Consider the following 23,135-nt stretch of genomic DNA (forward strand, 5'->3'; position numbering starts at 1 on the left):
CAGAGATTTTCATGTTCAAAGTACTTAACATATCTAATCCAACTCACAGCTGTGTGAGGTGCATAGATGCATATCAGAGCTAGCCAGAAAATGTATTTTGTTTTTCCCCCTATGTAAAATTAAAAACCATTCAGGTTTTGGCTTTTCAGTTTTCCAACAACAAAAAAATCTAATCTGAGTAAAGCAGATATTTTCTGCAAAATATTTCATTTAGGCAAAAACTCAATTTTCAGTCACAGTTCTGATGGAATTTTTTTGACCAGTTCTTTCTGTGATCCCCATTATAGAAGAGTAACTGTAAAAAAAAAAAAAAAAAAAAAAAAAAAAGGTGAAATTACTAGTTTGAGGCCACAGAAGGTTTCAGTTGTCAAAGCATGGATTAGAATTCTGAACTTCCTCATTCTTTGTTATTTGTGACTAAGGTCATATGTCTGAAATGGAAGGAAGACTGTCCAGTCTCTCCCAAAAATGTCCTTTTGGAGACAAGACTCTGTTCTCAAAGTTTTATCCATGTTTGATGTACTACATTGAACATATTACAAAAGTTTACTGATCCTACAGAGAAAGAGGTAAGGGAAGGTGTGGTTCAAATTGAAGCAGCCTTCATACCACTCACATATGCATTATCTTGTTTTCAGCTGAGAAGCATTTTAAATCCCCCATACATACAATTTGAAATATTAAATGGTTATTGTCAAGATAAAAATCAAACTCAAAACAAATCATTGTACTGATCCTTGCTTCTGACCAAACCTTAGACTCCGAAAGCAAAATTAAAAAAAAGTTTAATTGATTTTTCAAGCAAAATTAATTTACTTTCAAATTTGTCATTTTTACTTCAGATTCTCAATGCTGTAATGTTTAGGGGTAGCAAACTCAGCACAGCTGTGCTAATAATTTCTAAACAGTTTCCATTTCATTCTAAATCAACTGCAGAAACATTTCTATTGATCTTGGCTTTTTAAATGTGGGGAGAGTGTAGTCTTTAGATTTCCATTCCAACACTCAAATGCTAGTACCCTAATGTACAAATGATTAGATCTAACAAAATTAGAACTTGTCTAATTTTTCAGATCTATTGAGGTGTATAGACCTTAAGATATATTGACCATTGGGAATTCAATGAACAAATTAAATTTCAGCTGTAAAATTACTATAGAAAATAACTTTGACGACAAGATGGTCGATTGGGTTAATACAATATGGTGCGATTTTCATAAGCAACATAGGCACAAATGTCGTTTTGACTTTTTGTTGGAGTTTTGCTCCAAAATCACTTAGGTGCTTTTGAAAATCCCAAAGTAATCAATATGCAGGTTTGGGTCACAAGTGAAAAATATTTTTTTAATTCTAAAGGATTTGCTTACATTGCAGAACCACTATATATTCTTACCTGAGTGGGGAAGGGGGGTGGAAGGGAAGAGAGAAAACAGGCCAAGAGTATAAACCTTACTTTAACTTTTAAAATGCTTTTTGAGCATTGAAAAATAACTGTTAAAATGCCCTTGTGAGTGTCTATATTTATTTATTTTCTTTTAATTGGTCTGTATAAGCTTATTTGTTTACAAATAAAAATGTTTTTCTAACTCCTTGTCCTACAAATTCAGCCTGGAATCTGAAACTCAAGTTGATTTATCTCTGGATCACAAATAATCACACAAAAACATTCTTCATTCAATGAATGTTTGATGTATGAGCCAGAATAGTGTCTAGTACTGTCTCTTAGCTTTTTGGCTGTGCGGTACTCCTAGGAGGAAAGTAATTTAAAACTTATTTTTTGTCACTAAAGAAAGCATCTGACTCTGAATTAGCCCAGGAAGAAGTTGTCTTAGCTAACTACTGTTTTTATTCACAAATCTGACCATAACGACACCACTTTAACAATTTAAGACTGCATTTGAGCAACTTCCTCTGTTCTTTTCTGCTGTATTTTGGCCACTGTGAGTTTTGGCATTCATTAAACTATAAAAGTGATCATGCAGACCCTTGAAAAGCAATGCAACATTTTCCAAAATAGGAACTTTTGGCAATCCCCCTCATAGGTGCCTAAATAAGAACTTAAGAGCCTAACTTGAGGCTCCTATTTTGGAAAACTTTGGCCAATGTACCTATAAATCTACACTTATTCTAGCTATGTTTGAGATGTGATAATCTGCTGACAGTAGATTTTGCCTCATCTGAGATCAAAATAATATATACTTTATCTATATCTATACACACGCAATACTTTCTTTATCACTATTCTAATTCTTACAATACCTAGAAAGCTAACATCTCTTCCTTGTGAAATGACTGTGGTATCTAATATTCATATTTTCTAAAAGTTTAAATTATGGCCAGAGCTAAAGATTTTCTTGCCATTGTGAAGAACAGGTAACAAAAATGAATATTTTCTTGTTTTTAGTCCCATGTGCAGATTTTTAAGACAATCAAATAAAGGCACTGATATGAAGTTAAAATGACTGTAAGCTTGCTAGGGTAGACATGGCCTACATCTGTGCTTAGGTGTCTAAATTTTAAAAATTGCTGAGCACTCACAAATGGGAGCTGCAGATGAACAGCATTTCTAAAAAGCAGGTAACCTTTTTTTAGGTGGCTAAGTACGATTTTAGTAAGCTAACTTTTTTTGCACACTGGTTTAAAGCTTTTGGCCTAAGAATCTTGCCTCAGGGACACAGTGAGGAGTTGCTGCCAAGGTCAGGATTGGAATTCAAGAGCTCTTAGTCCTGTGCTTAGGCCTACGGTTCTTGCAACAAATTTATTAGTGGCCTCAGAGCGTGGCCAGCAATTCTTGCTGATGGCTGTTCTGACCAGTTTTTCTAAAATAATTAACTTTTAGAAAAAAACAAACATGCACATATACATGTCCAAATCGTAATTTATTTATGTAGGATTTCTTTGCAGACTCAATAATAAAAATAATATACAGTTATCTTTTATTCTTTACTGGACCTAAACACAACAGAAACATCCCCCCTGACCCCTGCTACCTCCCCCATTCTCACTGCCTCACTGGGCTTCCCACCCCCATATTGCGGCCGGGCCCTGCTTTATTGTCCCCCAACACCCCATTGCCCTGAGCTACCTTCCATGGCCTCACACCCCGGGCCCACCACACTCCTTGCCTCTTGACCACAGCTCACCTATAAGGCTGGTCCTGCTGAAGCTCCGTTGTCCTGGGATTGAAGCCCAGAGTCAGAGTCCTATGGCTGAAACCCCAAAGGTGGGTTGGGAAATCACCAGCTGCCTGTGGAGTCCCAAGTTTCTTCCTGTGTTGTGCACACCAGCCCCATGTGTCTGCAGAAGCACTGCCCAGAGCCCACAGGGGGCTGTGCAGTGCAGGGCACCGATCCCCTGCTGGTGACACCAGCAAACACCAAGGCAGTGCATCCAGGGTCAACAGCTGGTTACTGCAGGGAGGGGCTGCTGTTCCTTTCCAGCCATTTCCACCCCGGACTCCTGGGCCAGGAGGCTGTTGTGGCTTCAGAAAAATCTGCTGGTGGCTACATTTGAGAAACACTGGCTTAGACCATGCTGCAGTGAAAATCTTGAGAGTACAATGTGGGAGAAGCTACAGTCAGAGTATGTGTACACGCAGTCAGAGATGTGACTGCAGTACTCTTAGATCCAGCTAACTTGGATAACAATAGCAGTGAAGCCTCAGTTGTTAGCTGCTCCTGTGTATACTCATAGTCCTGGGTGGAGTTGTACAGCTCGTGGTACCTGGAGTACACAGACCTTGGGTCCTAGGCAGGGTTGTGCAACTAGTGTTGCCGTTGCTTCACAGCTATTGTTGTTTGAGCCAGCTAGATCAAAGCTAGCTTGGGTATGTCCACAATTGCTGCAGTCATACTTCTGCTTGCAGTGTAGCTACTCCCTTAGTGTTTGGCTTTGTTTTTTAAATGATACCTTGGAAAGCCTGTTTTAAAGGGCAGTACCTTTTGTGCAATTTTATCTCCTCAGCCTGTTCTGGCCTCTGGGCCAGTGATTCTGTATTTATGTAATCTTTGAAAAAGCTAGTCTACTTCACCATACCAAATTCTGGGAGGAATTGGGAGTGGGTTCATTGTGCTTAACTTCTATGATGTAGGGGTCTCGTGCCACAATTAACCTTCCAGTGAATTGAGTAGCTTTGCCTAGCTGAGAACCTAGGCCATCATTTTCTATTGTTAGAAGGATGGTGGCTGATGACAGGCTGGCAAGTGTGTGCACATACGCACACACCAAGAATGAGATCCTCAGAACATCATTCTAAGCATCTTGTGAGGAGAGCAACAAAAAAAAAACAAAATTAAAGGTCTTTCAATTAAAAAAGTAACAAAGCTACTGCACTAACAATTAATTTTAAATTTTAAATTTTACTCCTCTATCCTTGTTCTTTTTATGTGTGCTTGTGCAGTGAGGAACCAACTTTGAAAGTTATCCGTGCATCTGCTAGTAGGCAAACAGTTATGTAAAATAACTTAGAACAACTAAAAAAAATCTGAGTTTACAAGCTAAAGTGAAATAAATGATTTAGATTATTCATCATAAGTATAACTGATTATAAATTTCAGTTAAATTATATTTTAAATGCTATTTTATAGATGCCATTATTATATCATTAGGTTAAAAAGCTCTTTGAATAGCTGCAATGAAACAAGATGTATAACTAGTTTTAACTATTAATCTGAATAGCATATGTAAAACTGTTGAATGCATTTCTAAAACAAGGTCGGTAAAGCAATATCTTTTACTGGACCAGTGTCTGTTGGTGAATATAAGTTGGCTGAGTAAAAGTTACTGTTTCACCCACCTTGTGTGTCTCATATCCTGGGACCATCATGGCTACAACACTGCAAACAGATATATTCCAATAACTTTCTGGTTTTTATCTTTTTCTAAAGTCTGGTATGAACCAAAGAAATATTTCAAGGTTGCCCGCTGAGATCTTTTATAGCACTTGATGTAAGCTGTGCCTGTACTGTAAGGCACAAGTTCTAAAATTTTGTTTTGCAGAGTCAAACTCTGCTGTAAATAAGAATTTACTATGAAACTGTATGTTATACGGTGCTTTTTAGGAGTTAGAGTTAATGTCAAGGGTGACATACAAGTTCTGATTGTATTTCGCTTTTATTTTTCTCTGGATCCCCCATTTCATTTTATAAACTCACCCTTAGCATTTATGTTTATGGCAAACTTTTCTTGTGAGAACGCAGTCAAGCTTTCCTCTCATCATGGAGGATTACCCCGGCCATTATCCACTGAATTCTATCCCACATTTGTCGTAGTTCAGTTTGTGGTACTTTTGAGCTTTCCTTTCTATATGACTGTGGGATAGAATCATAGAATATCACAGTTGGAAGGGATCTCAGATCATCTAGTCCAAGCCCTGCTCAAAATAGGACAAATCTCCAGACTTTTTTTTTTTTTTTAACCCCAGTTCTCTAAATGGCTCCCTCAAGGATTGAACTCACAACACTGGGTTTAGCAGGCCAAACCACTGAGCTATCCCTCCCCCAGGAGACCTTTGAGCGCATCGTTGTAATATGGGCTTCCACCAGCCCTTAACATTCCCAGCCAGTCCAGCCCTTTCCCCGCTGGCTGGGAATGTTTATATTAGTAATATTGTGGTATGGTTAGGCTGCCAAAGTCGTTCAGAATCAAATTCTGAAAAGCTAAGCTCTTTAAGTAGCACAAATGTACATTTTCAATAACAGTAACAAATATGCATTTCTAAGCTAAAGTGAAATTTGAATAACACTTACATAGAGTAATAGACACAATTGGATGATAAAGTTGAACATCAAACTGCAAGTGTAGTACACGCTTTCTGTAACATGAACTCAGCCTTCCTCAGATTGCCCAGAAGTAAGAGTGCTTGAATTGCTAGTCACATGTCTACATATTATAACTGAACAGAGAAATCCAGAACACAAGTATACTTTAGTTCAATTTTTATTCCAGACTTTATCATCTTTGGGAGAACCACCACTTGACACTTCCTTAACTTTCTAAATATTTATTATTTTACAGTAAAGGTAAATTCTGAGCAAAATATGCACAATGCTCCAGCTTCTGAAGAATGTATGAAACACATTGCACTTTTAAACAAAGTTGCATCTTGCTTCATATAAGCTCTTAATTCTTAAAAATTCCTGGATTTATTGCAGCAGTTTTCAGGCATCTCAAATAAATATTTTTATTATCTCTAAATGTACAAGACACATTTAAAAACCTAGACAACAAAATTATGGTGCTTATGTGACCTACAGAACATCTAGGAGAGGGTACTTTACAATAAACAGCTAACTGCCATTTCTTGTCGTCTTGGAAAAGAATATTTAATATGTCACCCAGGATATCTTTGTTCATGTGAGGGAATACTCGATGTTTTTTCAATAGCAAAGCAGCACTTTTGAAGTTAAATTACACAACCCAAACAGAACACTTATTTAAAGATTTTAGTCTTTGTTTTAGTCTTATTTGCTATAGTTTCTTAGGAACAGCTTTGAGTTTGTTTTGTCGGCAATATTCTTATCAAATAACTGACAAATCTTGTTTCAGTAACTTTACAGATGGATTAAAAAGTATGTAAATTTGTTTTTACAAAGGAATAGCTTAACTTTTGTCAACAAATCGTACAAAACATGATGGGTGTGGAACCTGTGGAACAGACACTAGAGTTGCAACAACTTGATCAATGCTTTCAAGAATCCAGACCTTAAGAAATCAGCATGTAAACAAAATAGTTGCAGCCTAAAATAATGTCTTCACAATTTAATTTTTTAATTTAAAGTGTTTTAACCTGTTAACACAAACAATGTGAAGACTTGGTCTTCTAACTTCATAATATGTTGAATTGTAAAACACTTTTGGGCTGTGTTAGTATCAACTTCGGTTTCCAAATCAGTTTGTTTTTGTGTGGTTCAAAATTGTAAGGAGACACAGGAGGGACTCTATAATAGGTCATGGTATCTGTGACATAATTTTAATCATTATGTAAACAGTTTTCTAAGTGAAGAAAGTTTATTCAGTGTACAAGAAAACATTTTCACAGCTGAAGAAAGGTGCATTTCAGTCCCAGTATTTTCTCTCCATTTATATTGTAGATTCATTGTCAAATATTTTAGCTTTTAAAGTCTGGAGGCTGTGTTGAATAAAATTTTCAGTAACTTGAATTTCAGAGAATCTGGAATTGCGTGTTCTAGCTGATCTGTTCTTTATTGAGTTTTGAATAGTGTCTGATGTAAAATAGTATATTATAGGGTCAAAACAACAATTTGAAACTGCAATGCATAGAGTGATAGGATACATAGTCCTCACAGCAGTTACTAATGAACAATTAATCCATATTTGTGTTCTCATAAGAGAATAAAGTATTAGGGTAACGTTATATGGCACAAAACAGAAACAGAATATCACCAAATGGACAAAAATCATTTTGAGTACCTTCTTTTTGCTTAACTTGTTCCGACTTAAAGTAACTGGTTTATTCAAAGTCCTTAAAACCATTGTAGAACAGGTCACATTTAAGATTAGTGGAATAAAAAATCCCACAATTTCAATGAAGATAACAATCCTTGATATATAGGTTTTCCATGTGGTATCAGGAAAGTTTTCAAAACATGTGTTTTGTCCAGTGTCATTTCGAGTGCCAGTAGACGGAAAAAAGCTTGCTGGCATGCTTCCTGCTAGTACAGTTATCCATACTGCAACACAGACAATTTTTGCATTTCTTTTGGTTCTAAGAGTCTTAGACCAAAATGGGTGCACTATGGCTAAAAAGCGATCTATGCTTATACAAGTTAAGAATAAAATGCTTCCATACATGTTTGTATAAAACATGGTGACAGAAATCTTGCAAAGTATATCTCCAAATGGCCAGTTTCTTCTTACAAAGTAATAAATCCTGAAGGGTAATGTAAGTACAAAAAGCAGATCAGATATTGCTAAATTAAGCATGTAAGTTGTTGTTTCATTTCGCATTTTTAATGTGAATGTAAAAATGTATATAGCAGCGCAATTTGATATTAGACCAAGGACAAACACCATGCTAAACGTACATCCGTATAAAATATACTTAAAGGAGTCCTCAGTGGGACAATTAGTGCTTACCATTATAATGGCAATTTAAATTTACAATGTTGAATTCCTTTCGTTGTTAGCAGCCCTTCTGCAGTAACTGCTTTAAAATCTCTGGGTAGCTTGCAGATGAATTTGGTCTGTGAATGATTTCATAAGTTTTCCATTTTACTTTAAAACTTCCAAGTTGAAACATGAATGTTGCAGTAGGAAGATACTGTTCTGGGAATCACCCGGAGATCATTCTTTTCTTCTAAATGCCACAATAGTCACACATCCAGTTCTGGGCGATGATAAACACAGGCTTACAGGCAACAGATGAGGTCATCCTTACATTTAATTCCACGCTCTTGTTTTCCCAGTTGTTAATGAAGCTGATACAGAACTTGCTGCTTTATGTTCAACTGCAAGTCAAAAAGCAGAGAAGTACTTTAAATGCACAGTTTCCAAAGTTGTTTAACTGGGAATGTGTAACTGAGGTTCCTTAGGAAAAGATTTCCTGGGCTCTGTAAGATGTAGGAGTTTCCACCTCTTTCACTGCTGCCTTGCTGTGAAACAAGCTTTTCAACTTGTCTGCATGCTAACCCCACAGGGCGGAGAGCAGGCTGCTTAGAAATTCAGACATACAATTCCAAAGCGTGTTTGTTCTTGCTGAATTTAGATCTCCCCCTCAGATGCTGTGTGTGTAGTATGCCTTGAGTATTCTGAAGAGAGAGGGGGAAAAAAGAGCTCTATCAATTTGTAATATGACATCACAGGATGAAGAGGCTGGACTTAAAGAAAGAATGGTTTCAATTCAGTTTGTTTGCCTTTCTTTAATCAGATAATGTGTCTGCAGGAAATATACCTCTGAGGCATGCAAATGCTCAGAATGGTGGAGCAGTCTGCTATTATCTCTTTATGTAGCAGGAAAAAGTCCCTTGTCATCAAAAGTGCTTTTAATTTGTTTTAATTATTTGACAAATTCAGTGCAGAATCTTTTTTTTTTTTTTTCTTTTTAGTTGTGAAAGACTTTTGGGCTGGCGGAATAACTCCCACCTCCTAAACATTTCATTTTCTTTGTCAGTAAAATTATTATTTACATTCTGAAATTCTTAATGGCTACCTCTGAAATTTTCTTAAAGATGTATTTTTGTAAAAAGTATCCTTCCTTGTGATGGTACATAATGCTCTTCAAGAAACAGAGACTAGCTGATCTTAATTCTCTAAACACTTCAGCAGATGCATAACTTTCCTCATGTGAGCAGCCCTTTTTGAAGTCAGAGAAAGCCAATGGGGCATATTTTATTTATTTTTTCCTATGAGAACTGTTAATTTATGTGAAGGGAAGATTATAAAGACAGTGGAATTGAATCTGGGGATTACTGGGAGGAAAGCGGGGAAGCAAAGGGGAGAATAAAGCAATATGTTGTGGGATTGGGAAGGAGCATTTAGCGAGCCTAACAATCAAAATCACAGACCACTAAATTTCTAACTAATAAGACATGCCTATTATCACCTCGATCACTGTGCATGTATGTTATATTCCTTTTCACTTGCCTTTGTCTTTTTAAATTGTACATTCTGTGGGGCAGGGAAATCATTTTCCTCTGTTTGTAAAGCACCTAATACATTTTCAGTTGTACCGCAATATAAGTAATATACCCGTTGTGATAATTTTATAAAGTGAATCACTTATTTGTACCTTCTGTAATTATTCTTACTAGTCACCGCCTAATACAATAAATAAATTTCTGCTTATTAAAATACTTTGTAAATTTTAAAGAGAACTCCTTTACAGGATGGCATGAGGAGACCCTCAGTTTAGATAGGCTAGTCTCTTCCTGGTGCCAAAAATGTATGTTTCACAGTTTCTTGAAAGAGGAAATCCTTGTCCCTATGTGTGACTGATGCAGTTCTTTCAAGCTAAATGTTAAGCAATCACACCTAAGCCATGGCTTGGTTAGCAAATAGTGTCTAGTCTATTCCCATTGTAAATGATGGTAGGTATTAGAGAACTTTATTCACAGGGGTGTGGCCTGGTTTTGCAATGTGAAGCTTAGCAAGCAGAAGTCAGAAATGGATCAGATAAGGCTTATTGGCAAATTTCTCTTTCCCTCCAAACAGTTTTACCCTGATTTCTTGATGGAAGTGAAGCAGTTGAGCTCTACTTCCTCACATTTATGACCTGCTAAATGTCCACACTTGGAGACTCCTGTTAAACCAAGAAACATACTCAGTTTTCAATTTCTAAATATATTGGAGCTGAAAAGGTGAACTGAGCAGACTGTGGCTATATGTACGCTGTTAACTTTCAGTCACAGCGTAGATTTTACTTCCATGTTGTTGCTAAAAGCAACCAGTTGACTTGCTTATTGTAAGCACGACTATATATAGTTATATTTTGTGTTTTCACTTCTTTATGCCTTAGGGGACTGATCCACAGCCCACTGAAGTAAATGGAAGTCTTTGCGTTGGCTTCAATGGTTCAGGCCCTAGGAGTCCTGAGCTCACTTCTCTACTAAGGAGTTAGGTCCTTTTCTTAGTATGGACTGTGATTAAGTCACTTTCTTAGTAAAAGAAAACTATGGCACAAATATGTAACCCAAAACTTACAAACTTGGGTGTCTTAAGCCCCTAGATCAGGGCCAGGGTGGGAAATTGCATGCAGGGCCATGAATGTAGGGCTGGGGCAGGGGGTTGGGTGTGGGAGGGAGTGTGGTGTGAGGGAGGGGATGTGGTGTGCAGGAAGGGGCTCAGGGCCAGGGGTTGGGGTGCAGGGTGCACGAGGGGGCTCAGGGCAGGGGGTTGAGGTGCAGGAGGGGGCTTAGGGCAGAGGATTGGAGTGCAGGATGGGTGTGGGGTGTGGCAGGAGGCTCAAGGCAGGGGGTTGGGGCTTAGGGCAGGGGGCTGAGGTGTAAGAGGGGTGCGGCAGGGGGCTCAGGGCAGGGGGTTGGGGTGCAGGATAGGTACAGGGTGCAGCAGGTGGTTCAAGGTAGGGGGTTGGGGTGTGGGCTCCGGCCCAGCATCGCTTATATTGAGTGGCTCTAGGGTGGCAGCGGCATGCAGCAGGGCTAAGGTAGGTGCCCTGGCCCTGGCCCTGTGCCATTCCTGGAAGTGGCTGACACCACGTCCCTGCAGCCCCAGGAGGCAGAGGGCTCCACACACTGCCCTTGCCTGTGGGTACCTCCCCTGAAGCTCCTATTGGCCACGGTTCCCTGTTCTCAGCCCATGGGAGCTGCAGGGGAGGGGGTGCCTGCAGGCAAGGGCAGCGCACAGAGCCCTCTGCCCCCGCCTCCCTCAGGGATATGGTGCTGGGAGCGGCATGGGGCCAGGGCAGGCAGGGCTGTAGTTTGCCCACCCCTGCCCTAGATCCACATTTTAAGCACCTAAATAAATTTACTAACGGAAACCAACTCATCTATGAGATTAAGCACCAATGATGTAAATGCCTAACTGTGGATTTAGATGCATCACAAAGGCACGTAAGTCTGACAGTTTTTGCATAAATTACTTGTCAAAGATCACTCAGGAAGTAACAGATCTCTGGTCACCTGATTTCTAGACCTGTGTTTTATTCAGCTAGGATGTCAGTGTATAGGCAGTAAGGCTTAGTGCATAAAGCACTGGACTAGGGTTTGGAAGGCCTAGGTTCTGTTCCTGGCTCTGCCAGTGACCTGCTGGGTGACCTTAGGCAAGTCATATCACCTCTCTGTGCCTCAGTTTCTCCATCTTGTAAAGCAATTTCAGATCTGTGGCTGAAAAGGCATGATCCAAAGCCCACTGAAGACCAAGGTAAACCTTCCACTTACTTCAGTGGGATTTGAAGCAGACCCCAAAGCAGCATAGTCACTAACTCTCTGCACTTCACTTTACCAACAGAAAAGTGCTAAAAATTGTCGTGTTGCAGAAAGCACTGACTACACTGTGGTCCTATCTTGTGCTCCCTAGTTAGTGTATGAAATTAACACATTGGTGATAGCAGTGCTGAATTTGGAGAAGTTCAACTGTCTAACTACAAAGAGTTTGTGTTCAAATATTCTAATCTCTCTCTTTATTTTGGAATGTTTTTAATTTCTCCATTCCCAAGTGCATCTTGTAATGAACAGTTGTAAACTGCTTTATACTTACCTCCAGAAAGGTTACGTTACTTACATGGACTTTTGTACTTTCTGGTTATGAAAGCTCTTGATTAGAAAACCCAAACATCTTTCTCCTTCAACTCATATTTTGTTTTGTTGATCTGAGTTTCTTTGTAGAGTTTAATAGCCAAATTGGACTTCAATTAGCCACTGTTGGCTCCAGTTTGAAGTTCATGTTTAGATGATTTAAATTTGCATTTTAGAAGTGTTTAAAAATGGACTGCAGAATATTCTATTTGTAGAATAATAAATGCTGAGTAAGTTAAGTAACAAGCTTCTGTTAATTCTGGATGGCTTTTGATTAACTTATTTTCTGCGTCTCATCAGACACTAATTGTAGATTTTAGGCCTGGTCTACACTACAAGTTTATCTCGAATTTAGAAGCATTGAACCGAATTAACCCTGCATCTGTCCACACAACGAAGCCTTTTATTTTGATATAAAGGGCTCTTAATATTGATATCTGTACTCCACCCCAACGAGGGGAGTAGCGCTGAAATTGGTATTGCCATTTCGAATTAGGATTAGTGTGGCCGCAATTTGACGGTATTGGCCTCCGGGAGCTATCCCACAGTGCACCATCATGACCGCTCTGGACAGGAATCTGAACTCAGATGCACTGGCCAGGTAGACAGGAAAAGCCCTGCGAACTTTTGAATTTCATTTCCTGTTTGCCCAGCATAGAGCGCTGGTCAGCACAGGAGACCATGCAGTCCCGGAATCAAAAAAGAGCTCCAGCATGGACTGTGTGGGAGATACTGAATCTGATCTCTGTATGGGGAGATGAATCTGTTCTATCAGAACTCCATTCCAATAGACGAAATGCCAAGCATCTTGAATAAAACTCTCCACCGGCTATGATGGCACAGAGGCCATATACACAGGGATCAGAACAGTGCTGAAACTTAAGGAGCTGAAGACAAGCGTACAGAATAGCCAAAGAATGAAATGGATGCTCATGGAGGGAGGGGCGACTGATGACTGTAGCTATCCCACACTTCCCGCACTCTCTGAAAACCATTTGAATTCTTGGCTGAGCTCCCAAAGCCTGAAGGGTCAAAAACATTGTCGCGAGTGGTTGAGGGTATATGTCGTGTGAAAGCAAAGGGAAAAAAATTGTTTCTCACCTTTTTTCAATGTCATCGTACGTCTACTGGATGCTGCTGGCAGACACAGTGCTGCAGCTCTATACAGCAGCATCCCCTTCCCATGCCTTGCGGATGGCAGACAGTACAGTAGGATTGATAGCCATCATCATCGTCCCGTGAGTGCTCCTGGATGGCCTCGGTGAGGTCGGCTGGGGGCACCTGGGCAAAAATGGGAATGACTCCCAGGTCATTCTCTTCTTTAAGCTTTGTCTAATGGAGATTCACTCCTGCCTGGAATATTATAGCAGCTGGAAGCTGCCCTCCTCTCCTCTCTTTGATCTCTTATTGCAGAGGCAATAACGTCAGTGTTGTTTCTTATTCATGCATTCTTTATTACTTCATCACACAAATGGGGGGATAACTGCCATGGTAGCCCGGGGTGAGGGGAGGAGGGAAGCAAGGGGTGGTGGTGTTGCAGGGGCACCCCCTAGAATGGCATGCAGCTCATCATTTCTGCAGGATGTCTGGGGCTCTGACCCGGAGCGGCTGTTTGCCTCTCTGGTTCTATAGTAGGCTTGTCTGATATTCTAGGCAGGACTGACTCTTCATTAGACAAAACTTAAAGAGAATGACCTGGGGAGTCATTCCCATTTTTGTCCGGGCGTCCCCGGGCAACCTCACCGAGGTCAGCCAGGAGCACCCATGACAGCAGCAAACAGTACAGTGTGACTGGTAACCGTCATTGTCAACTTGCAAAGCAGCAGTCGGTACAGTAGGGCTGGTAACCGTCTTTGCTAACTTGCAAAAGGCAAGGGGATGCTGCCGTGTAGCACTGCAGTACCGTATCTGTTAGCAACATCCAGTAGACATAGGGTGACATTGAAAAAAGGCTGAATGGGCTCCATGATTGCCGTGCCTGGGCAATCCAGGGAAAAGGGCGCAAAATGATTGTCTGCCGTTGCTTTCACAGAGGGAGGGTTGACTGACAACATCTACCCAGAATCACCTGCGACTCTGTTTTTGCCCCATCATGCATTGGGATCTTAACCCAGAATTCCAGTGGGTGGGGGAGACTCTGGGAACCACAGTGCAACACTCCGGAAATCGACACTAGCCTTGGTACATGGACACACATCACTGAATTAATGTGCTTAGTATGGTCGCGTGCACTTGACTTCATACAATCTGTTTCCAAAAACCGGTTTCTGTAAAACTGAAATAATCCCATAGTGCAGACATACTCTTAGTGTGGTGTTTTCTCTGAGGCATTTCTTAGTGATACAAAGGATTCCGAGTGCCAGAAAACAAGTACTGGAAGTGCCGCATAATTCCATTCCAGCGCCCCCAAAAAGTTGTGGAACAGTGTTCTGGACTGTTCCAGCAGTACTTGAGCACTGCAATCACCTATTTTTATGATTGCATCCTTATAAAATGTGTCCAAGAGACACACATCATCCACCAAAAGTCTCTCTTGAATGTGATTTTTCAAACCTTAAAAACCGTTTAAACATTTTTCTCTTAGAAACTGGCTCGCAAAGCGTAGTTGTGATATAAATGCAGTTCCATTGCATAACTACTTCTGTAAAAGACCAGTGTGAATCCATAGGTTTTAAGGCCAGAAGTGACCCACCCTTTGAGCATCTAGTCCAGGGCTGGGCAAACTACGGTCCATGAGCTGTTTTAAGCTGGCCCACAAGCTCCCACTGGGGAGCAGAGTCTGGAGCTTGCCCCGCTCCGGCGCCGGGGCAGTGGGTTGAGGGCCACACCGTGTGGCTCGGCCCTGCCCCTGCACTCCAGCCATTGCACTGAGTCAGGGAGGGGTCGCACCACACAACTCAGCCCTGCTCCAGTGCTCCAGCTGGGGCACTGGGTTGAGGGGGGCACACCATGCGGCTTCTGGAAGCCGTGGCATGGCCCCGTTCCGGCTCCTATGTGCTCCAATGGCCTCCTCCAGTGCTCCCTTGGGAGCTGCAGGGGCAGTGCCTGTGGCCGGGGCAGCATGCAGAGCCACCTGGCTGTGCTTCCATGTAGGAGATGGAGAAGGGACATGCCACTGCTTCCGGGAGATGCTTGAGGTAAACGCTGCTTGGAGCCTGCACCTCTGAGCCTCTCCCCCTGCCCCAGCCCTGATCCCCCTCCCACTCTTCAAACACCCTCGATCCCAGCCCAGAGCACCTTCCTGCACCCCCAAACTCCTCATCCCCGGCTCCACCCCAGAGCCCGCACCCGCAACCAAAACCCTCATCCCCTCCTGGACCCCAATCCCAATTTTGTGAGCATTTATGGCCTGCCATACAATTTATATTCCCCATTGTGGCCCTCAGGCCAAAGAGTTTGCCCACCCCTGATCTAGTCTGATCTCCTGATATCATTGTATACTTATGATATCCCAGGCATTTAAATTTCACGCAGTTAGCCAAACACAAGCTATTAGGCTTGATACAGGACTAAGTCATATATTCCAGAAAGGATTCAGTCTTGATTTGAAGACATTGAAAGATAGAGAATCCACCACTTCCCTTGGTAGTTTATTCCAATGGTTAATCACCCTCGTTAAAAATGTGTGCCTAATTTCTAATTCGAATTTGTCCAGCTTCAGCTTCCAGCTGTTGGTTCTTGTTACGCCTTTTTCTTCTAGATTAAAGCGCCATTGAGCACCTGGTGTTTTTTTCCCACACGAAAATACTTATACACTGTAAACAATCACCTTTCAGTCTTCTTTCTGATAAACTAAACAGAGTGAGCTCCTTAAATCTCTCACTGTAAGGCATTTTCTCCAACCTCAAATATTTTTTTAACTCTTTTTCTGCGTGCTCTCCCATTTTTCAACATTCCTTTTTTAAATTTGGACACCAGAACTGGAGGTGGTATTCCAGTATCTGTCTCACCCACGCTGTATACAGAAGTAAAAACATTTCTCTACTCCTACTTTAATACTCCTTTCTTCATACGCCCAAGAATGGCGTTAGCCGTTTTGGGGATACCATTGCTGTGGAAGCTCATATTGAATTGTTTGTCCACTATGACCACAAAATAGTCTTCAGTCTCTGCTTTTCAGGGTACAGTCCCCCAGTCTGTAAGTATGGCCTGCATTCCTTGTTCCTAGATAACTTTCCATCTGGCTGTATTTAAACACACATTGCTTGAATGGATGTAGTTTACCAAGTGATCCAGCTTGTTCTGTATGACAGCCCTGTCCTCATCACTGTTTACCATTCTGCCAGTTTTTGTGTCATCCTCAGATTTTTTCAGCAGTAATTTGATATTTACTTCCAGATCACTGATGAAATCAAACCTAGAACTGATCTCTGTGCAACCCCACTGGAAACACTCTCATTGGATGATGACTGAGAACTACTTTTTAGATTGGTCAGTTAGCAAGTTCTTAATGTGTATTTAATTGGTATTGTATATGCCAATTTTTAAATCAGAATGTTGAGTGGTACTGAGTCAAATGTCTTACAAAAATCAAAATATATCTAGTTACATTTATCAACAAATCTTGTAATCTCATCAAAGAATGATCTCAGGTATTTATTTTTTATAAAACCATGTTGACAATAATATTCCTATTCTTTAATCCTGTATTAAATGAATCCTGTATCAGCTCTTCCATTATTTTGCTTGGAATTGATGTCAGACTAACAGGCCTATATTTCCCCAGGTCATATCACTTGCCTTTTTGAACAGTGGCACATTACCACTCTTTCAGTCTTCTGGAATTTCACTGGTATTCCAAGTTCTATTAAAAATTAATATCAGCTGTCCAAAGATCTCCTCAGCCAACTCTTTTAGGACTCTTGTGTACAAGTTATTTGGGCATGCTTATTTAAAAATGTTATCTCTGGAAGATGATGTTTAAAGCAGTGCTTCTCAAAGCCGGTCCGCCGTAGTGCAGGGAGAGCCCCTGGCGGTCCAGGACGGTTTGTTTACCTGCCGCGTCCACAGGTTCGGCCGATCTTGGCTCCCACTGGCTGCGGTTCGCTGTTTCAGGCCAACGGGGGCTTTGAGAAGTGGCGTGGACCGAGGGATGTGCTGGCCGCCCTTCCTGCAGCCCCCATTGGCCTGGAACAGCGAACCATGGCCAGTGGGAGCAGCGATCGCCCAAACCCATGGGTGCAGCAGGTAAACAAACCGGCCTGGACCGCCAGAGGCTTTCCCTGAGTGAATGGCGGACTGGCTTTGAGAAGCACTGGTTTAAAGTAATCTATCATCATGTAATACAAGCACATCTTTGTTTCTTTCCAAATACAGAGCAGAAATATTTATTGACAACTTCTATCTTTTCTGCGTCATTAACAATTTTGCCCTCTCCATCTACTAATGGGCATATACCATTGACAGAATTTCTTCTGTTCCTAATAGACTTAAAAAAAAATCCTTTGTATTATCCCTAGTACCGCTGTCCATCCATTTTTCCCAATGTCTTAAGTTTCTCTTAAATTTTCTATACTTCATAACTTCTGATGTATATTGTTTGCTATTTCCCTCTTTTTCCATTTTTTATATATTATTTTTAAAAATTTTTAATTGCTATCTTCACTACTAAACCAGGATGGGTTTCTTGCCAAAGTTAGCCAAAAAGCCAGAATCAAGAAAGAGGATATCTAATAAATTCCTCTTAAAGAACTCCCAAATTTCATTCACTTTTTTTATCCAAATTTTACCTCCCAATATTTTTTCTCATAATTTTCCCAATCTTTGGGAAACTAGTCTTTTTGAATCACTGTTTTCTCAGATTGAATGTAATCAGGTCATGATCATTGGTCCCTGAGCAGCCACCAACTTCCAGTCCAGTGATTGATTCATTTGCATCCACAAAGAGGTTCAAAATAGTTACCTTGTATTTGGTTCAATACCTTTTTGTGTTAGAAAATCGTCATCTATAATTATTGGAAACTACTACTGGCTGAATGAGACGTCCAGCATATGTCTCCCAAACTAAAATACCCAAAACACTTTTCTTTCCTCACAGAAACAGTTGCTTAATGAATATTTCATCCTGTGTCTGGCTTAATTCAGTGGTCTATAATAGACTTCCACTGATATCTCCTCCTGGACTTTGTTAGCGAGCACATTGATCCATATGCATTCAGGATCCTGTGGTTCTGAGTTATCAGCAACTCTGAAATAGGTAATAGAGGCTTTAGCATAGAGTACCCTCCCCCACCTCTTTTTCACACACTATCCTTCCTAAACAAGTTATAACTACCAATCTTAACATGGCCAGTTTCAGTAATACCAATTATATCAAATTTCTTTTAATCAATCAGCATTTCCAATTCCTCTGCATTGATACCCTGACTCCTAGCATTGGTATATAAGCAGCTGAAAAAATTCTCTTCACATCTGTCACATTGGTTCAATTCCTTTGTGACATACTGTGTTTGCATTTGTACTGCATTTTCCACTTTAGCTTAACTGATATAAAGGGGTTGGCAACCTTTCAGAAGTGGTGTGCCGAGTCTTCATTTATTCACTCTAATTTAAGGTTCCACGTGCCAGTAATACGTTTTAACGTTTTTAGAAGGTCTCTTTTTATAAATCTATAATATACAACTAAACTATTGTTGTATGTAAAGTAAATAAGGTTTTTAAAATTAAGACACTGCATTTAAAATTAAATTAAAATGCAGAGACCCTGGACTAGAGGCCAGGACCTGAACAGTGTGAGTACCATTGAAAATCAGCTTATGTGCCGCCTTTGGCATGCGTGCCATAGGTTGCCTACCCCTAGTATAGCATTTTGGTTCTCATTTTTGAAAAATAAATTGTGTAATAGATTTGCCTCAACTGTCATAGCTAGACTAACTTCTCTAAACTTAAATAGATGGTAAATGTTGATTTAAGGTAGTCAGGACCCTAGCCATACCCTACTGTGGTCTTCACACCTGCTTGAAGGGTACTGATGGCTACCCACGTGAGTTGTCCTCTGGTGGGCTGGGAGGGATGCTACTGCTGCTGTTGGGGCAAGCTGAGGGTCCCCGGCTGGCCTCATCCACTGTTCCTTCTCTTTACATGGCTTTGAAGCCCATCCAGGATTGTATGTAGAGGACAAACTGGAGGACTTCCAGAAAAAGATACTCCAGTGTATAAGGTATCAAATGAGGATAGCATTTGATGCATATGAATCATGTTGCTATCTTTGATGGTGAGAGGACTCATCCAGGAGCTCAGGTATCTGATCTATAGCAAGACATCCAAGACCTCTGGTTTCTTTTTGTATGTTTCATAAGTGGGAGATAAACAGCAGTGTGGCATGAATTTTCCTTTCCTTACCTCCATGAAACTTTTTAGTTCCCACTGGGATCACTGCTTTGCTGTCTGTGCCTGACCTCAAGTAGACCCTGCAGATAGACAACTAATAAGTTTCTCCTGTCTGGCAGTGCGAGAAGTCCTTACACAGTTGGGCTGAGCAGATAAACAATTTTTAGGGTCCCCTGAACTTCAGAACTGAAACAAATTTCTTAGCCACTTCCATCTACACAGTCACCGGAAAGCCCTCACTTTCAATCCAGGCAATTCACATAGTTGAAATGGGGCATTTCGTACCACACTGGAAGCAATGTCCTTTCTTACGCTGCAGAAGGTGATTTCCTGTAGAAACAATAGTTGGAAAGCCCCAATTTTAAATGTGCTGTCAAGTTTTCAGTTTATATATAACTTCACTGACTTGCTATGTGAATATCTCCATCCTATTCAGGCAGACTGACATGATCTTGGATCATAAGGGAGAAATAATGAATATTTTTCTTCCTTATATCCAACACAATTTCTTTTAGCTCTTGTCATTTACATAGTGTTATTTATATTTCCTCAGCTAGGGAATCCAGACTAGACCAGTGGTTTTCAAACTTTTTTTCTGGTGACCCAGTTGAAGAAAATTGTTGATGCCCACAACCCAATGGAGCTGAGGATGAGGGGTTTGTGGTGTGGAAGGGGCTCAGGGCTGGGGGTGAGGGTGAGGGCTGTGAGGTGGGCCTGCGGATGATGGGTTTGGGTGCAGGAGGGGGCTCTGGGTTTGCGGGGGGGTCAGGTCTGGGGCAGGGGGTTGGGGTGTGGGAGGGGGTGCAGGCTCTGGGGTGGGGCTGGGGATGAGGGGTTTGGGGGGTGGGAGGAGGTACGGCTTTGGGCTGGGGATGCAGACTCTGGGGTGAGGCTGGGGATGAGGGGTTTGGGGTGCAGGAAGGGGCTTCAGGTTGGGGGGGCTTTAGGGCTGGGGCAGGGGATTGGGGCACAGGGTTGGGCCATGGGCTTACTTCAGGTGGCTCCCAGCCAGCAGTGCAGTGAGAGTGCTAAGGGAGGCTTCCTTCCTGTCCTGGCACCGCGGACCGTGCTGCACCCTGGAAGCAGCCAGCAGCAGGTCCAGCTCCTAGTCGGAAGTGTGCAAGTGGCTCCACACAGTTCTTGCCTGCAGACACTGCCCTCCCATGGTTCCCGGCCAATGGGAGTGTGGAGCCGATGCTTGGGGCAGGGGCCAGCATATGGAGACCCCAGGCCCCCCTGCCTAGAAGCCAGACCTGCTGCTGGCTGCTTCCAGAGAGCAGCTCAGTGTCAGAACAGTTAGGGGCTAGCCTGCCTTAGCCAAGCAGCACCACCAATGGGACTTTTAACGACCCGGTCGGGGGTGCTGACCAAAGCCGCCGCAACCCAGTGCCTTACATTGTGCAACTCAGTACTGGGTTGCGACCACAGTTTGAAAACCACAGAACTAGAACATCAGTTATTCTTGGAGTCCTCATGATTCAGCACTTTGCCAATCTTCCAGTGTTTTCCTCTTTCCTTTTTTATTGTGTTAAGTTTCAAAGTGTTGGTCCAAACAGCTTTTCAAATGTGGAAAGCCATTAAATAAGCCCCATTTTAAAAAATGTTTCTTTACTAGTTAATTTGTGGAAAGAGTTTGTCTTTTAAAGACCTTGCCTCCACTTCCTTAGTGAGGGCAAGTTTTTCTTGGGCATACTTTGATGTCTGGGGCAGGAGGAAACAGCTGCTGGAGGCTGATATAGTTATAAGAGATTTTCCTCTCAATCTGTATCCTGGCTTCAAGACTGGAGCATACATGTGTAACCTAGTCCTCTGCTAGAGTGAGGGTTGAATTTGGGCCCTTGAGCAACTGCCAGTATTAGCAGAGATTGAACTTCCATCAGCAAGCCTCTTGGTGTCTCCAGATGGGGAGGAGGCAGAGGAGAGGAAGAAGGAGGAGCCCATCCCTTTTTTTACCAACATCAGATTAAAGACCATGAATCATCCCATGGTTTAGCAGAGAATGGATTTGCACATCTCTTTAGCTGGCTTCTACCTTAGTGGCAGCACTGCTTCTGGCACTCTCACTTGTACTTAATGTACACTGGCCTGTTGATAGCCACTTGTGGGTGGAACATGTCTGCCAGCTACAGTAATGGAGCAGGGAGACAGGTGGGAAATTTCTATCTATAACGGCTCCCAGTATCACAGCTAGGAGACTGCCTGCCAGCCACAGCTGCTATAGCTGCTGCTTCCTCCTACCCCAGAGGGCACCTTGCCCTCAATAAGGAAATGAATAGGGTCATTAAATCCTAAAGTCCACCTGAAAGTGAATGGGTAATTATACATTTTGTTGAAATAAAACAATGTAGGGCTTTCATTACTTGAAAGCTTTCCAAATTTTCGAAGTTGTTTTGGCCATAAGAGCAACACCGTAAATGTGTGTAATAGTCTTTGTGGTGGTAAGTAGCAAACCAGTTGCCAGAATCCTGTATGGCTTAGCCCTGGTCTGCACTGAGGAGGGGAATCGACCTACGATATGCAACTTCAGCTACGATAATAGTGTAGCTTAAGTTGACGTATTTAGGTCTACCTACCGCAGCGCATTCATGGTGCTGAGTCAACTGCTGCTGCTCCTCCATTGACTCCGCTTGCTCCTCTTGCGGCGGTGGAGTACCGGAGTCGATGGGAGAGCACTTGGGGATCGATTGTATTGCATCTACACTAGATGCGATAAACCGATCCCCGATAGATCGATCATTACCTGCTGATAGCAGATAGTGTAGATGTACCCTTAGTATCAAATATAAATAAATTGAATCCTGGACATGTTTTTTTAATCTTATTTATTCTGATAGTGACAACACTACTGTAACTCTCTCTGTCCTTTAAGACTATTTAAGCCAATAGAATTCAACATGCTGTTATAACAAACTTAATTTGCTGATAGGTGACTCACCGCCATGGGAATCTGTGTACCCTACTTGCCTTAAACTGTGTCATTAAATTTCATGTAGTGTTTTATGTATTTGCTACTTAGCTGGTCATCAACCATGGCTGCCACAGACTCAGAATGAGATGCTTTTATAGGTGTTTAAATCTTTACTATTAAGTTGATGTCTTTGGTGATGAGTAGTGATTTCAGCTGTATTCTGGCTACTCTACTAAATAGTTTTATTGTGAAATTAATTTATTTCAAAGTTTAATAGCCCTTTGAAACTATGCTCAAGAACTTTGATTAGTTAGAGCAATGATGTGGTTTCGTATTGAAGTTTTCTTTATATCAAAATACATTGCCATCATGCGATATGATTTGGCATGTTTGAAGTCATTCCTGTTTCCTGTATTATGAAATTTCCCAAATATTGGAGAAGAGAAAGGAAGATGAATATGTTACTGCTGAGAAATAATTATTAAACTGTGATTCTGGAATATATCTGTTTGCATGTAGACTTGTTTGAAAAAACTAATAGTCCACCAGGTTCTTCGCATAGGAATTTCTTGCAAGCATTTATTGTCTAGTTATTTTCCAGAGATGAGATGGCAGTAGGAAGTATTGTATCTATAGTTAAACACAAATGTTTCTTTTTAATATATAGATATGTAAAAAGAGGAAGG

General features: G+C 41.3%; 2 protein-coding genes across 4 annotated transcripts in view; one reads left to right on the forward strand and one right to left on the reverse strand.

Annotated features, from left to right (window-relative positions):
* The window catches only part of RB1 (RB transcriptional corepressor 1), a 163,026-nt gene that overhangs the window by 88,074 nt on the left and 51,817 nt on the right, over positions 1 to 23,135 (forward strand). The gene's annotated exons all lie outside the window — the stretch shown is intronic.
* Positions 5,922 to 9,919, reverse strand: LPAR6 (lysophosphatidic acid receptor 6). The gene has a single exon (XM_032788152.2). The coding sequence runs from the start codon at positions 8,098 to 8,100 to the stop codon at positions 7,081 to 7,083; it is 1,020 nt and encodes a 339-aa protein (XP_032644043.1). The 5' UTR covers positions 8,101 to 9,919; the 3' UTR covers positions 5,922 to 7,080.

This window comes from Chelonoidis abingdonii, chromosome 1 (assembly GCF_003597395.2).
Source record: "Chelonoidis abingdonii isolate Lonesome George chromosome 1, CheloAbing_2.0, whole genome shotgun sequence".
In the NCBI taxonomy this organism is placed as follows: domain Eukaryota; kingdom Metazoa; phylum Chordata; order Testudines; family Testudinidae; genus Chelonoidis; species Chelonoidis abingdonii.